Raw genomic sequence first — 16,537 nt, 5'->3', positions numbered from 1 at the left:
TATTAGAAAATCTGGATACAAACAAGTCATTCGGGTGTGACAAGATTCATCCACTTTTATTACAAACCGCAGCATTTCAAATATACCGTCCTTTAACATTTATTCTTAATCTTTCTATCAATCAAGGCATCTTTCCTGATAGTATGAAACTTGTAAAAGTTGTTCCAATTTTTTAAACAAGGCTCTTGTTTCATGTGTAATAATTATCGACCTATATCAGTTCTATCTTCCATAAGTAAAATATTTGAGAAATGTATTTTTAATCAGCTGATGTTCTACTTTACGAATAACAAAATGATTTCCCCAAAGCAATATGGATTCAGACCAGGCCTCACAACTTCTGACTGTCTAATTGATCTTATTGAAGAAATAACCTCCTCTCTTGATCAAGGCCATTATGTGGTTTCTTTATTCCTGGACTTAAGTAAAGCTTTTGACACAGTGAACCATCAAATATTATCAAATAAACTTAAGTTTTATGGCCTACAACAAAGTGAATATAATTGGATTCATTCTTACTTAAGTAACAGGAAACAGCAGGTGTATGTAAATGGAGTTGCTTCTGATTCATGTCTTATTTCTACTGGTGTACCTCAAGGATCGATTCTAGGACCTTTGCTGTTTATTATTTTTATTAACGACCTTCCAAAGACCTCAACATTTTTTTCTACTATATTATACGCAGATGATACATCTTTAACTGCTTCTGGAAGTGATCTTGACAGTTTATTGTATTAGTACTAGTGATATCGCCTCTTAATGCACTAATGAGAGACCACATGAACAAGTTAAGAGAACAGTGGGATGAAAACTTTCTTATAGCACATTCGTGGTGCTTTAGATGGCGCCGAAGATAGCGAACAAGTTTCGTTTGTCTCTTCGAGCCACCGGAAAATCTTACGAAGTTCCAACTTATATTTGCCCACCCAGACGCCTTGGTTGAAAACAAACGTGTCATGAACATTTTGAAAACGCAAGAATTTCAAAGTCGTGTGAGAGCTACTTGTTAAAATACCAGATTTTATACTTTGATAATTAAATTTAATGTATATTAAAAGCTATATTTTATAAGCCTAAATTATAATTTAGAGAATGAGTATTTCTAGTTAAAGTCAGATATTTTGTTGGGATTGTCCCCGGTTTACCGTTAGTTGATTTATTGCCATCATCTTAGTATAGGACTACATGTTTAGAATTGAGTTTTGTGTTTTGCTTAGTATTTATGAGCTACACATACAGAAAATTAACAAAGCGAATGTAGTTCAGCATTGCCTGTACTCTTATCGACAACAATATTTGTCATTGCAGTGGTCAAAATGATGCGTACTCATGAGGCGCAGCCGAAATAGTCCACAACAAATTTTGGCTATTGTGATGATGAATATCATGGTTGAACCACATTCAATTTGTTTTTTTCCACAATATTTAATGCAAAACAAAATATTTATTTCAGAGCATCGTGCATCGTGACACAAAGAAAGAGCAAGTGTTGTCCATAACTTTCTTATACTATGACTGGTTCATTTCCCAAAATGAGCATTCCTGATTGGCTATTGCATTGCGTGACACATTGACGTGAGCATGACGTGAGCAGTACTGTCTAGACTCTTTTCGACAAGAGCAACTTGGCCAATCAGATTGTGAGATTAGAAGCAACTGTGGTAAAATTCTTCTTTTCTATATATAATAATCTGTTTTTTTCCCTGGCCAGAAGCCGTCTAATACTTGCTCCCAGGGGTTTCAGGGAACAGGGGAACAATGACAAACTATCTTAGGGAACAAGGGAACATTTTTAGGGATAAAAGAGCTGGGAACAAGTTTGAATAAATGAAAGTAGTTTTGGGAACAAGGGAACACAAACACATCTTTAAAGTGAACAAGGACCCACTGGGAGGGACTCATTTAAGCCCCTGGCTTTGGCTTTCTTGAAGTGTACCTCTCATATGTTTATGTAAATAAATAATGTACATGGACATCTGGTGGATGTGACTGAGTGTGTAATGTGATTGTTTCCTTCCTACTGGTTTGTTAGATCATTGTTTTGTTTACAATTTTACTTTACTTTACTTTAATTTACTTATTATTCGCCACAATTCATGGAGTTGCAGAGGAGAGGAACAGAACTTTTCATCCCAATTGACACCTAACCCCTATATCCATAGGTCAGACCACAACACCGGGAAATCCATGCCCTACTCTTCTCGAACAGTGTGTGGGTTCGTTAACGTCCCACAGATTTTTATATATACTGTACCCAAGGGTTGTGAGGCGGGACCTCCGGCTTATGGTCCTTATCCGAGAAGACTTGAAAGTCTAACCATTTGCAGATGGCGTTACAAAGGCAGCACTTTCTCCTCAGTTATTTAAAGACCCTTAGTGTTGGTCTGGCCGGGCTTGAACTCACGACCTCCCGCGTGACAGCCCGGTGCTCAACCATTTTGTTCTATTGATGGAAATAATAATTGATAAATGTGGTCTTGAATGAAGTCTGATGATAATAATAATGATGATGATGATGATAATAATAATAATAATAGTAATAATAATAATATACTTTAATTGAAAACATTTCTAAAGAAATACAGCATTCACAAGAAAGTAGCAAATTATTCAGAAAAAGTATGAAAATCTATAATCTGAAATAGTTTTGTGGAAATAAAGTTGGAATTGAATGTGTTTAATATAGAATTTGTTTCATCAATTTTCCATGTAAAGAGATTGAAAGGCTCACATTTAGAGTCTACGTCAGAGTGTATTGAGGAAATGTGAGTTGTCACAGTATGTTGTTTATGTATCAAGTGGAGGAGCTATGCCATATTGGTGGAAACACCTAACCAAAGTGGGGATTTACTGCTTTCATCAATTTTCCTTTGTAATAACATTGTTTACATTATAAGAGGTGTACTTAAAGGGGCTATGTCACATATTTTTTGGTGTTTAAGGGAGATCTTTAGTTAATCGTGAGTTCAAAACTCGAAAATGGTAATGTCGAATTCCTTTAAATTCAGTCTTGTTCATCTTTGTCCATCCATGCTTCTTTTTGCTTTTGCTGTATTCTTTTATGTTGTTGAACAGTTTTAAGTGCCTATTGCAATGTTTGATTTTACTTTTTGGGCATTTTAGATGTCACGAAATTACATCATTTTGCATGACATAGCCCCTTTAACATTGGATAGACTGGTTGTTCAAAGAAAAGAAGGAAAGCATTAAGTCAATGTCAAGATACATTATCAACAAGCCATAACAAAGCCCACAGCCCACAGCCCACATCCTATGCCCCCTGCTACTACCGAGGTAGAAACCCATTGCCACCCACTCCTTCCCTCCCCTTCTTCCCCCCCCTCCCCCCCCTCCCCCCCCCACCACCCTAGGAATCCAATTAATCCATGAACTGGCTCACAGGAGCTGTTTATTTTATCCTCTTTTTTTTTTAATCACGTGGATAGCACTATTTTTCTTGGCGTAGTCCCTGTGGGGCTTTTCGCCATCCCTCTGCTCTTGTTTACTTCCGGTCACGTTGATACTTTTTAAACTAACCAATCAAAATTGCTTTCTAGCATACGCAATAAGGAAGGAAGACTCGAAGGGCGACAATATTCGCGTTGTACAGCAGCCAATTTAAATATGGCGTCCACCGTTGTTCGTTCCTCCGAGTTAACGAAACTCTTCCGAGACATCTCCACCATGTTTTCTCCTCTAGAATCAGCGGAGGTTGTGAAGTCGTCAATGAGGATTTATGGAGAACAATTTCACTCGCTTCAAAACGAAGATCTGTTGTCATGTCTCAAACGTCTACAAAAGCTTGGTTATGTGTCGAATAGCAAACTTACACTCATCAAAGATTTTGTTGCTTCAAAATCGAGCAACAAAAAGCAAATCAGGGAGAGTATTGAAAGCTTCATAGCCTCTCATCCGGTTCTGCATCCGGAGAAACAATTACATGGAAGGAACGACGATCTCAAGAGGATCACAGCAACACTTGAAGCAGGACAATCATCCGTTGTTAATTTGCACGGCCCGGGAGGAGTTGGAAAGACAACGCTTGCTCAAGAGATTTCCTCAAAATGGCGTGGGGGAAAGTCTTATATTTTCGATCTAAAAGAGGCAAAAGATATGAGAGCTCTATATTTTAGCCTCATGAACAAGCTAACCCTTACTGTGCGTGTTGGATACGTAGACATGAGTTTTGTAGTGGGAAAAGTCTTGGAGAAAGCTTTTGAAGAAAGCGAGGGGTTGCCTGTGCTTTTTCATCTTGACAACGTTGAACAGTTTACTTTGGGGAAGGGAAAGGAAGGTAGGAATTTAAAGATGTCATTCATGCTGTTCTTAGAAAAGCTTATAGGATATGATAAAGACAGGCAGAGGGGAGCTTTAAGGATACTTTTGACGTCAAGGACGCCATTGAATGAGGCCAACATGGTGGAGGATTATGAACTGAAACCACTTGGGGATAATTTTTCGGAAAAAATCCTTCTTTCTGACGAGCCTACTGACATTACCATGGTGCAAAAAGAGAAGTTGCTTAGTGTCTGCAATGGGAAACCTCTTCTCTTGAAAGGGTTAGCAGCAATTTTGAAACAGGAAAGGAAACGTCCCAGCGAGATGATCAATGAAATTGAGAAATTTATCCGGGATTTTGAAGAGAAAGGGGTCACACCGAAGTCCAAGCATGAAGAACTTCAAGATGCCAAAGAAAAAGCTTATGGTTATGAGGAAGGAGTTGGTCATGGTGAAAAATCTGTGATCCATGAAATGTTCAACACACTACCATCTGACTGCCTGAAAGCATCAGCAGTTTCACTTTCTTTGTTTTGTGGCCCATTCTCTGTCGCCACAGCAGCACAGGTTCTTGGCATTAGTGTGGCAGAAACTGTGGCTCAGCTTGAGGGGCTAGAAACCAGTGCCATCATTTCCGTTGTGAACAGAGAAGAAAAGGAATTGATGTATGACATTCATCCACTGTTGAAAAAGTATGCAGATAGCATAAAGGACGATGAACTTTTCGTTGAATCGTACACCAAAGCAAAGGGGTACTTTTATGAGATTTTTATGTCTAAACTGAAAGACATTGCAGGATTTGCAGATGCTGACTATCTTAAAGCGTTGAAGATGTTTACCAGTGACAGTGCGAACTACGAGTTTGCTATAAACATTTCCTTGGAGTCAGGGTTTTTCAGCATATCTGGTGAATTTCGTGACAATGCTATGATTGTGTCAGTGGTCAATGCCTTGCTGCCAAATGAAAAGAAATGCGAGCTTTTCAAATCATGGGCGAAAATGTGCAGTGATGACGGAAAGGCAGGTGAGACAAAGATCATATAAAATAATCGGAATTTAAAACAAATACACTACACTGGCTTTGCTTGCTTTTTTCACCATAATCCATCGCGCTTTGGGCGAGAATGTTCTGCGCAGCAACCAGAAGGCAGAACTCTAACATAATCTAAAAAACTTAACAACTCTTAATTAGAACATTTATATTGCATTCTGATACATTTTTCTACTACTTAACATTTAACAGTTGGTTCATGCGTCTAGCTACCTGCGTTCCTCGAGATTCAAAGCACACGAGAAGTTTGTACTGCTTGAAAGATAATTTCTAAGTGCTCTTCAAACTTCGTAATTGCTTCAAATCACGATGAACGGACGCTTGCCACATTTTCAATGTGGTAGTTTAAATGTTAAATTTCAGTTCAGTAACACAAAGCAAGGTTGTGGCCTGTTTTAAATTAGCCAATCAAACAGAAAATAATGTATTCAGAAAATAAAACTAAGTTGCACGGATGAATTCACCTGTCAGTTTTCTGACCAATAGAACACGAGATGGCTGAAGCGTGGCAGAATATTTATAGGAATGAATAAACAACGCTTTAAAGAGTAGTGAAGGGAATTTCCCTTTACGCAACATTGAAAAGAAACTACATTGTTGATAATGTTATAAATTTTGAGGAAGTTTTGGCCAATTTGTGAAATGAAACTGCTGAAGTCGCTCGTAGGAAAATCTTTTTTTGGAAGGCCTTTGGTAGCTGACGTCATCAGCGTGCACAATTCGAATATGAAGCTCAATTGTCCAATTGAATTTGATTACACGAATTCTCAAGCTAGTTCTTTAGACAACCCAGAACTCCATTTCAATTTTCAGTTTCAAGTGGAATTTGTATAGTACGTCTTTTGAATATTGAAAGCGAAGATCACTACTATTTAATAGGTGCATTGTAAGCTTAAACTCTAAATGTTCTGTTACGGACTGGTAAACAACAAATTATCCGTAGTAGTTTACTATCCTTGGGATATACTAGTACCTTTTTTTTTTAACTACCATAGTTCATTGGATAATGCATTTGTTGCGTTTTGATTGGCTTTAGCCATCATGGTATTTGAGATATTATTCCATGCTCCACAGTATCAGTTACTGAAGTAGGGAAGATTTATCCATAATTTTTGGGCGTTTTTGATAAAACAATTATTTCACTCGCGTTTGTTGGATATGAGGTTATTATAGCCAGCTAAGCACTACGCGCCTCTTGGAATAATAATAATAATAATAATAATAATAATAATAATAATAATAATAATAATAATAATAATAATAATATTATTATTATTATTAATTACTGAATTTGGAAAGTGGCAAACCAGTTGAATTTTTTTACTTCTTTGTATTCACTGTAAAGCAGACATAAAGGAAAATGGGGTTTTTCTACAATGTCATCATACATGTAATGGTGTTTAGGCGCTAGGGATAAAAGGCACACGTTGGCTTTTACGACATTTTCAATCGATTTGAATAATTGTTTTTGGCTTAAAAAATAATTTAATGAAAATAATAAAATGGATAGGGTTTGTTCGACAAATTATAGTGTGTTTTCGACAAAAGGAACTGCTTATTAATAATGTAACACAGATCCATGATCCCAGATAAAGTGTGTTTTTCAAGTAATTTTTAAAATTTTGTGGGAATGTAGTTCAGAAAGGACATTACAGAGTTAAATCGTTTCATTTTCTTAAAAAGAAATCATTAACACTGAATCCAAAATTCATGTATCTTAGTAGTCCATGCATGCATAAAAGAAGTACTGTATGCTTTAATTGCCCCTTTCAAATGAATGTAGAATACCCATTCGAATTTTGATTTTAAGAGCGAGGTAAAACAGTTATTTCCAGAAATACACGTAATTAAATGCAAGCCGGTCTTGATAATCATCATTAAGTGTTCCCTTGTTCTTCTCTCCGATTTTATCATCACTCGTGTCTTGGAATACAGACAATTAACGGCTGAAAGTGACTCCCAAACGCTGATAATCATCTGAAATCACTAGCACTTCTCTTATTGTGAGAAACCGGTGGCAAAGTGCTTAAATTGAACGGGACACTTTGTGTTAGATATCAAAAGTGGGTATTCATTTCTGGACATATAAGTGAGGTAACTTGGTTGGGGTTTTGATAAGGTTTCAGTGATTGTCACCACCGACCATATCTTGAAAGAACTGCTAGGGTCATTTATCAGTCTGTGTCAATGGACATATATTTTTTTTCTTACTGGACAACTATCGTTCCCTTATCGATGTTTTTAACCAGCATTTTGTTGTCCAAAGGTGATTTCCTTGAATCTTTTATGTGATGTTTGTATGACTCTTTGCTTCTCCACTCCAGGCTCACTCTTTCGTGCTCATTTAAAGTGTTGGGAATCCTTGTATGTCCTGGACCAAGACGGGCCTAGTGAGGCTGTCAAAGTGTTGGAGCAAGCAGCTGATTCTCTTGTTAAAGTCCAAGATACAACTGCGGAGAATTTCAGGCTGACCCAAGGCTTGTACTCGTATTTCGAGGGCGAAATCTATCATACGAAATCTGATTTCAAGAAAGCACTCCAGGGCTTACAGTCATGCTCAGACCTCATGGAAAAGCCGCTACAAGTTGATGACATTCTTGTCAGGTGCTATAACTCGATGGGTAACTGCTATTACGGCCTCGAGGATCTCACCAAAGCCCTTGAGTTTTACACCAAGGCTCTAAAGATGACAGAGAAAGTAGTGAACGGTGGTGAGTATCATTATCACTTGCCGGTTCTCAAAAATCAAATAGGCACCATTTACGAGGGCCAAGGAAATTACGAGAAGGCCGTTGAATACTACAAAGAGGCAATCAGGCTTTTAGAAGTGCAGGAAATGTCAGGTAATGAGGACGAAGCCGATTTTTGCAGGAATCTTGCAAGTGCTTATCAATTTCAAGGAAAATTCGAGGAAGCGAAGAAACCAGCTGACAAGGCCTTTGAAATACGAAGGAGACGTCTTGGAGATCATCCGGATACAGTGCGAAGCATTTTCCAGCAAGGCGTTATTCAGGCAAACCTACATGAGCCTGAAAAAGCGTTAAGTTTGTTCCGGAATGCATGGGAAATGGAGAAATCACTGAAACCGGGGAACCATAGCAAGGTTTGGAAAATGCTTATTGATACTATCATTTATTTGATGGCGGATGATAGTCAGAAGACGGAGTTTAAGAAGGAGGCGTTGACGTTTTGTCAGCGTTTCTGGAAAGAGGAGAGGGAGGGCTCCCGCTTTGGCTTTACTGAGCAGAACAGAGTCATCATTGACACTGTATTGGAGCTTTTGAGAGATGTAAAGCATGAGTATGAAAAAGAGGAATTGTGGTTTTATGATGGATTCCTGGGTGAAACCGAAAAAGACTTTTACACAACTTTCGATGCGGCAACGGATAATCAAGAGCTCAACGAAAAGATAAACGAAAGAGTGGAGCTCTTGGACAAGATTCTTAACCTCTGCATTCGACTTGACATGCACGAGAGTCGTTTAAAGCACACCAGACTCAAGTTAAATTTGAACAGGAAAGTTCTTTTCAAGGCAAACTTTGTCGGTGAGGAAGGAAATGAGAAAGAAACACTCAGAAGTAAAGTAGAACAACTGTATGAAGACTTAGATGAAAGAAAGAGTATCACCGATTTCCGAAAAACCCTTTTGTCGTCCTGGCGAGCACAGTGGGAACAAAAGGAAGGCATGGAGGAAACAACGCAGACTATGAGCTCATTGGCCAGAGAAAGAACAATAAGGGGTATCCTTCAACTGTGCTTAGACCTCAACGAAAATGAGCTTTACAGAAAGTACGGAGAGGAAGCCTTAATATTTTATGAAGAACTGTGGACGGGGAAGTGCGAAGAAATGGACAAACAGACGACGGAGACTTTTCTTCGTGAAGTCAAAGCTTTGGCTTCATCGGTAGGAGATTATGAAAGAATACATCTCTATCAAGATACCTTGCAGGTTAGTTAGCTTTCTAGTGATAAGGGGTCAATGAATTTGAAGCCTACCGAGAATGTATGGTAAATGTTTTTGTCAACCCCCAAACGAAGCATCGTTTAAATTAAATTCATTTAAGGAATGCATTAAAACGTAATTGGGTCATACCATGCTATATTCCCTCGTATAAGTAACGCTTTAGTGGTCTTCGTTTTTATGTCGGTGTAAGTTTATATTTGATAGTTTTATTCTGTATTATACTGGCCACGTATTATTAGTCTTAAAATTTGTAGCCTTTCCTAGTTTTTGTTTATTTGGACACTTCTTTAATGGGAATCATCCTACCGAACCTTAGCCTAACCTAAATGTATGATTTTTTGGTGCAGATATCTATTCCTGGGCCAATTTTTCGAAGCAGGGAAAGTAAACCAAGGTTAAGCACTATGACAACCAATGTTTATCAGAAAACCCTGATCGAACTGGATCGAGCAGAAAGTGACGCCAAAGACTCACCAGTTTTAGAATGTGCAATGCGTGTGTACGCGGCTGAATTAATATGCAGCAAGGGGGTTTCGCTCTTTCAGAGTGTTAAACTCGTGGTTTGCATGTACAATAAGCTGCATTTACACGCTTTGATTTTATTAAGCCAGTGAGTAAACGACGCCATTTTCCCTTAGATCCAGCCCTTTGAGGTCCAAATGGTCAGTTTTGAGCGTGGGTAATCGCGCACCGCGAAATTCAGAACTTACACTCGAAGTAAAGAGCCTTTAGATAAAGATCAAGCTCAACGTTTTTCCAATAAGGCGTTAAGCAAACACTTTCAAAAACTGAAGAAAAAAGGAGGCGATATTTTCATCATAGTAGCACTTTAACGATGAGGCGTGATTGTTAATGTTTTGATACCACGAAAAATGCGTGGAAAGTTTCTTTTTATCCTTGTCCAAAACGAGAAATTTTTGGCGACCAAACACTGTTTGGTGACCAAACATTTTACGGTTTTGCCGTCTTGTTTGTTGCTGTTTGATCGTGGTTGGTCGTGTTTGATAAAATTTCAAGGCCATCAAACATTCGATTGAACAACTTAAAACATTTCTTTTGTTCTCGACGTTTTGTTCGTTTGGACAGCCGTATCAAACAAGTTTGTCGTGCGCATGCGTACCACGCTTGCTCAGCTGCTTGTATCCTCGTGTTGTTTACGTATTTGTGACCCATAGTTCTTTGCTTGTGGAGTTTGATCTGAGTTAGATTAAACGTGTTTTAACCGTCTGGCCAGTCACTTCAACATCATGTTTGGTCGCCAAACATTTCCCATTTCTACATCTCATGTTCACACATATATTCTTCCTTTTAACAGAGGTTCATCAACACTGGAGACAAACCAGCCACCTTGGGATCCAAAGGTACCGTTGCATTTTGGAATCCTTTCTTCTTGGTAACAATATGTTTTACGTAAAAGGCGGAGAGGACGTTGATAGGTTTTTTGGGTGTCTTTGTTACATGGGAGGGCACTTACTTAAGGTCATTTTGACCTACGTGAAAACTACCACAAAGATAATTCCACATTACACATGTATGAATAGGTTGCCCACTGATTGCCTTAGGAAGAAAGTATGCCGTTATAGCTTATATTTATAAATAGTCTGCCTGTGAATTATCGTGGCTTTTAAGTGTAGTTGTGTTCATGTGGCTTGAAAACAGTGATCTGGGTTTTGCAGGCATTTGGTATTACTGATGAATGCGCATAATCATCTCTTGGTGCAAGGGCTTTTTGGCATTCACATATCTAAGACAAAAGATTTCGGAAGAGCAGTGGTATGTGTGAAAACAAGGTCGACTCCATCCTCGCCTTTATAAAAAGGCCAAGTGACTATCAGCATTAAACTCAGTGTGAAATGGCCAATTAGTCGTTCTTGATTGGTTATAATCTTTCACAATCTTTTAACCTTCTTTTCGTTTATGTTATAACCCCAAGCGCCCTTATTGAACGAAGCCACCTCGACACAAGGGATTGTCAGTGGAGACGAAGAAGAAGAAAGCAAATCCGTATCGGAAGAAGAGGACCAAGAGATAGAAGTAACCTCAAAAGAATCTGAGGAGGACAAAGAGGTCGATATGACTTCTGAAGAGGAAATCGAGATTTCATCTAAGGATGAAAATGACGAAAATGAAAATGAAAATGAAAATGAATACCCGAGTTCCTTTCGTGCCTCGAATGAGGATAGCAAAGTTATATGCAGGTAAATTCGGTCTTTGGAATTTGGAATTACGGATTGTGATATGCCATTAAAAATAACGCAATCGCAATGCTCCACCGTTTACTATACAGTCAACTCTCTCTAAGACGGGGACCATCGGGACCGGCCTCAGGTGTCCGTCTTAGAGAGGTGTCCGGCTTATAGAGAGTCGACGTAGCATGACCTCAGGAAATTTAAGATAATAATGCTAAACCCGTGCACAGTGAATACGCGTCTGTTTAAAGTTTGTTTTAAGTTATTTGCTTGAACGAAACCTACCTATTTTAGGTTACAATACAATTCGGTCGTCACCTCCAAGTTATTTTTTGAATGGGACAATGACTGATTTAATTTTAACTTGTACTGTATGTATTCCGGCGACAAGATAAAAGCTGTCAATTAAACGTCTGGTGTTAAAAAGAGTCCCTAAATCGTAATTTGCGGTCACATTCAGCACCTCACAAGTGTCCGTTAACGACTTCAAAGTGTCCGTTGTCCGTCTTATAGAGGTGTCCGTCTTACAGCGGTGTCCGTTAAGAGAGAGTTGACTGTAGAAGGTGGTTGTTACGCTAGGAAGAACTCAATATATGTAAACCAGCAATTTCGTTGAAATATCGTCCCATTAATCAACAACAGCAGGGCTGGCGCAATGGTGAGCAGAGCACTCGCCTTCAGCCAGTGTGCCTGAGAGCGATTCCCGGGATTGTTGGTTCTGTACTCTGCTCAGAGAGGTTTTTCCGCGGGTACCCCGGGAGTGTTTACCATTTGTCAACAAAAACCTAAAATTCCGGTTGGAAATTCAAATGGTACAGCTCATTCCACCAGAAACTTTCCGAAAAAGATGGAAATCTTCACACGTATACCTCTTTACCCGTTCCAACCGAAATGACCGGAAAAATTCTGTACCATTTGTAAACTCCCACTCGACCCGGTTCACGTACTCCTCTTTTCCCGCCTTTCGACACTGTAGACGCAGCCGCCATTTCCGTTTGTTATTGATCTCTTCTAGCCGGGAGAGAGTCGGGCTTGGCGAAACGCCATACCTGGAAAATCCTGTACCATTACGAGCGTTACATTCCAAATTTTCCGTGCAAATGGTAAACGCCCCGGTTTTCCCCATATCTGAACTGCCGATGCCTACAACTGAGTACCAGTGTATCACACCACAACTCCAGAAACTCATTGTCCTTTCCTTTTGGAGAGAGGTGTGGACTTTTTAACGTCCCAAAGTGCTTTTACGCAAGCGCTGTGGTGTAGGTCCTGCGGTTTATCGCTTTATACAAGGCAAGAAAGTCTTCAAATGTCTGTTGTTCAGAAAGGATTTGCAAGAACCGGTTTTTTAAACTGTTCAAGAAGTTATCCAACAACTAAGCTGTCTTTGGAAATAGGTTTGACGGCGACACCTTAATCAGGAACAACCTGGAAGTTCGTTTGATCAGCCACCAGGAGTATTGTAAAGTGGAGTTTCGCAGCACTCAAGAAACCACGGAAAAGAACTTGTTGTGTCCACTGTTTTCAAAATTGCCTACTCTCATTGTGGATCATCAGGTAAGCGCTCTCTTGGACAATTGTGTCCAGAAATTCACCAAAGTAGATACACGCTCAATTGTGACATCCAACGCGAAGTTTCCCTTTAATTTCAAGTCTAAAGCAGGAGCTCATCAAGAGAAACCTCTATCTCCCATACTTGGCCTAGGAGTCAACCCTTTCCCGAGTATATTTATTTATAGAACGCCTCCCTTGGGAGATCGAGCACGCCCACTTTTGTAAAAGCCAATCAAAACAAAGCTACCGCAGTGTCAAGGGAAATATCATACTGTTTGCGGGAAAAACCTGTTCCTAAAAAGAACGGTAATGTAGCAGCTCTCTTACCGTATAATGTAATTGGCTCGCTACCCGAGACAAAAACAAGACAGTGATGTAGCAGCTCTCGTGACCTATCTTCTGCCCATTTTCTTCTTTGTTCCTAATTTTTGGTAAATGGCACGGTCCTCACGACCATATCTAGCTCTTTCCGCTGGTTACCTAGACACTACTTGTTCTTTTAATTGTCGATGTTGAATTGAACCGTTTTTAGGTGGCCAAAGGGGCACCCAGAGCACAACTTTGCTCAACGGACAATTTTACTGAAGCATTTTATATTTTCTTGTCAGGAAACACCTGTGGAGTTCTTTGGTTTGCCTTTTTCTGATACCACATTTGATGACATTCCTTTTGATGGTAAGTATGGCATCCTCACTGCGTGCGAAGGAGTGTTACAGGAGATCAAAAGAGGGCACATTTACGATAAATACCTGAAATTGAAATCAGAAATGGGTTTAAGAGCAGCAAAGGAGAGTTTTCTAGCGGAACTTTCGAAGCTGCCTCAGGAGTACAAAGAAAGATGCTTTGACAATATCGTCAGTGCCCTAGGGGAAGGCGGTGAGGGTCTGGAGGGTATAAGATATCGTCTTCTTGAAGGTGCGTAGGTTTTCGTAAAGAAAGAGATCGTTTATCAAGGTTCTTCATGGACTATGTTTTTCGCTATTCTGCGGGCTCTACAAAGTCATGCTCCTCAGATTTCAAATGAAACTATTGATTTTGAAGGTATAACGCACCTGTAAAGATTGATGATAGATTTGTCGCTTGGTAACGGGGAAGACTGAGGACAATTGACAAATCAGAGTCATACGCACCTTCAACATCAGTAGTTGCATTTGAAATCTGAGACACTTGACTTTGCGGTAGAGCCCGCTGACCAGCGAGAAACATAGTTCATGAAGAACCTTGATAAACGACCTAAGGCTCTTGAAGCTGGGTGAGCGACCTACAATCCTCGCCAAAAATCCTTGAAACACCCCCTTCCCCTGCACAGTGTTGAGATGACATTTTACTGTTTGACTGGCTGCAACAACATTGAAAAAGGGAGGGGGACGAATACGGTGCGAGAATGTTGAAAGTGTTTCAAGGTTTTTGTCGAAGATTGTGTGCGTTGCAAAAAGCCATCTGGTTAATATCAGACCGTGTCATTTATTGTTAAGTACCGGTAGTTTCCGTGAATAGCCCAGAGAGACTGTGATAGCTGGAAAAATCTTGCTGTAACTTTTGTTTGACGCAAGATAGGAAAAATATTACATTTGTAAATTTCGGCAGAAATAAATAGAAATGCCTTTAAAAATTACATGAATACAACCTGGCCACAATAGTCACGCATAGGAGAGGTTTTTGTTTTTACTCAGACATGAAGGTTAAGTGTGATCAGTCACACATTTCAGTGAAAAAAGCAAGTATGGTGTACAATAGGAAAACATCGGCGGAAGAACGAGCACTCATCAGATTCTTGGAGATGGAAAAAAGGTATTCTCTACGAGAAATTGCCGCAAAAGTCGACTGATCTGCAGTAACGCAAGTGTTAAAATATTTTTACAGTCGTTCAACGCATTCGCGAACTCACGCAAATGTCATCCACGAAAGAAGAGGAAGGCCAAGGAAGTTGTCATCCAAAGAAGAGAGACTCCTTAAAAGGACTCTATTCAAGCTGAGGAAGATACCGCCAAGCGACTCATGAATGAGGCAAATACCTGTGAAAGTAATGTGTGAGTTCGCACCGTGGGAAGATTCTTAAATAGCAAAGGGTACTACGGCCCGGGAAAAAAAGGGCTGCTTACTAACAATGAGAAGAGCTTACGCGTTGCATTTGCCAAAAACGTGAGAGAACAGTATGACAAGGAGTCAGGGGCACCTCAAGTGCTTTTGCGCACAAGACCAACCTGCTTGACAAAGCACGAGCTCCTACTGGAAAGATCTACCGAAAAAAATCAGAAGGTCTCAACCAGTATTGCACAGCGACAGGGAGTAAAGTTGGATCTAGAGGAAAGGTAGTCAAGTGTTTAGGGGCGATTATTTCATAGGGTAATGTAGGAGTTATTTTATGCCTCGAGTATGAGCATATGACGGGAAATTATTTTGTGTCTTTCGTTGATAACACTTCTTTGCAAGTGTTTGTGGAATCAAAGAAAGAAAATACAAGACTCTTCATTTAAGACAATCACCAAAGCCAGCACTGCTTTGCAACGAGTGAGCGCACAATTGCTTAAGATACCGCCACGCAATCCTGATCTAAATCCAGTCAGTAGAGAACATGTTTAAATCAGTGACTGACGACTTGCTTGACAGCGCTATTGAGGAACAATTAGAGCGTGAGAGTTTCACGCAGTTCAAAAAAAGAGTGAAAAATACAATTGTTCGGTTTCCAGCAGCCAAAATAAACAATTGAATGGAATCCATGGACAGGTGTATACAACTCATACTAGAAACACAGGGACAGAGACTAAAATATTAAATATGTAGCTGTATTTTTTCAGAGAAATATAATACAATTTACATTTACAAAATTATCCTTTGGAAACAGATGCACTACAGAATTTCATGTAAAAGTCGTTAGTGGTACCTACAAATGTAGGATTTATGCCCAAGCACTGTTTGTCATAAGGGAATCAGTGTCTATGTACTGTGCATGTTTAGCCTTAGTCGACTCACGTGCGGTAAAGGTCACAACGGTTTACCGTTGTCAAAATAGAAGTTGGTCTGTTGACAATCTTAATTTATTACATGTTATTAACCGTTGTGAAAAGGCTGAATTTCACGATGGTATTGAAGCTGTTCTTGAAAATTCCTTTCAATCATAAGTAACGTCTTCTACAAACTGATTTTCAACTGAGAAATACGAATAAGGAATGCGAGAAAAGGCAAAAACTAATGGTAAACCATGAGGTTTACCAGCGTTTGTTTACACTTTACACTGACAGGTCCCAAAAACCACTGAGCATGCTCACTTATTTCCCGCATGGCGGACGACAAATGAGATTTCCCCCCGTACTTTAACCTCTCACCAGGCCGCTCGTACATTTGTTCAAATTTTAATAATCGGTTGAGTTGCGCCTTCGACATTTCTAGTTTACCTCTGTACGAAGTTTAGAGAGATCGGTGGTTGTTATCCAAAAGATATTGTCCCTTATCTGGTTCCTTCTCGTGTAAATGTTCGCTGCTAGTGGAAGCACAGGGGGCCCA

General features: G+C 39.5%; 1 protein-coding gene across 3 annotated transcripts in view; it reads left to right on the top strand.

Moving 5' to 3' along the window:
* Positions 1-1,457: 1,457 nt before the first annotated feature.
* The window catches only part of LOC138003586 (uncharacterized), a 55,248-nt gene continuing 40,168 nt past the window's right edge, over positions 1,458-16,537 (top strand). For 2 of the 3 annotated variants that reach the window (XM_068849717.1, XM_068849716.1), the window contains exons 1-7: positions 1,458-1,661; positions 3,558-5,302; positions 7,654-9,278; positions 10,609-10,654; positions 11,227-11,491; positions 12,877-13,036; positions 13,642-13,948. In XM_068849717.1, the coding sequence (XP_068705818.1) occupies positions 3,625-5,302; positions 7,654-9,278; positions 10,609-10,654; positions 11,227-11,491; positions 12,877-13,036; positions 13,642-13,948 (4,081 nt within the window). In that variant the 5' untranslated portion in view covers positions 1,458-1,661; positions 3,558-3,624. The remainder of the gene's footprint in view (positions 1,662-3,557; positions 5,303-7,653; positions 9,279-10,608; positions 10,655-11,226; positions 11,492-12,876; positions 13,037-13,641; positions 13,949-16,537) is intronic. The other variant, XM_068849718.1, reaches the window with a different exon arrangement.

Source organism: Montipora foliosa, chromosome 5, assembly GCF_036669935.1.
Source record: "Montipora foliosa isolate CH-2021 chromosome 5, ASM3666993v2, whole genome shotgun sequence".
Lineage (NCBI taxonomy): Eukaryota > Metazoa > Cnidaria > Anthozoa > Scleractinia > Acroporidae > Montipora > Montipora foliosa.
This window is presented reverse-complemented; position numbering and strand designations above follow the sequence as displayed.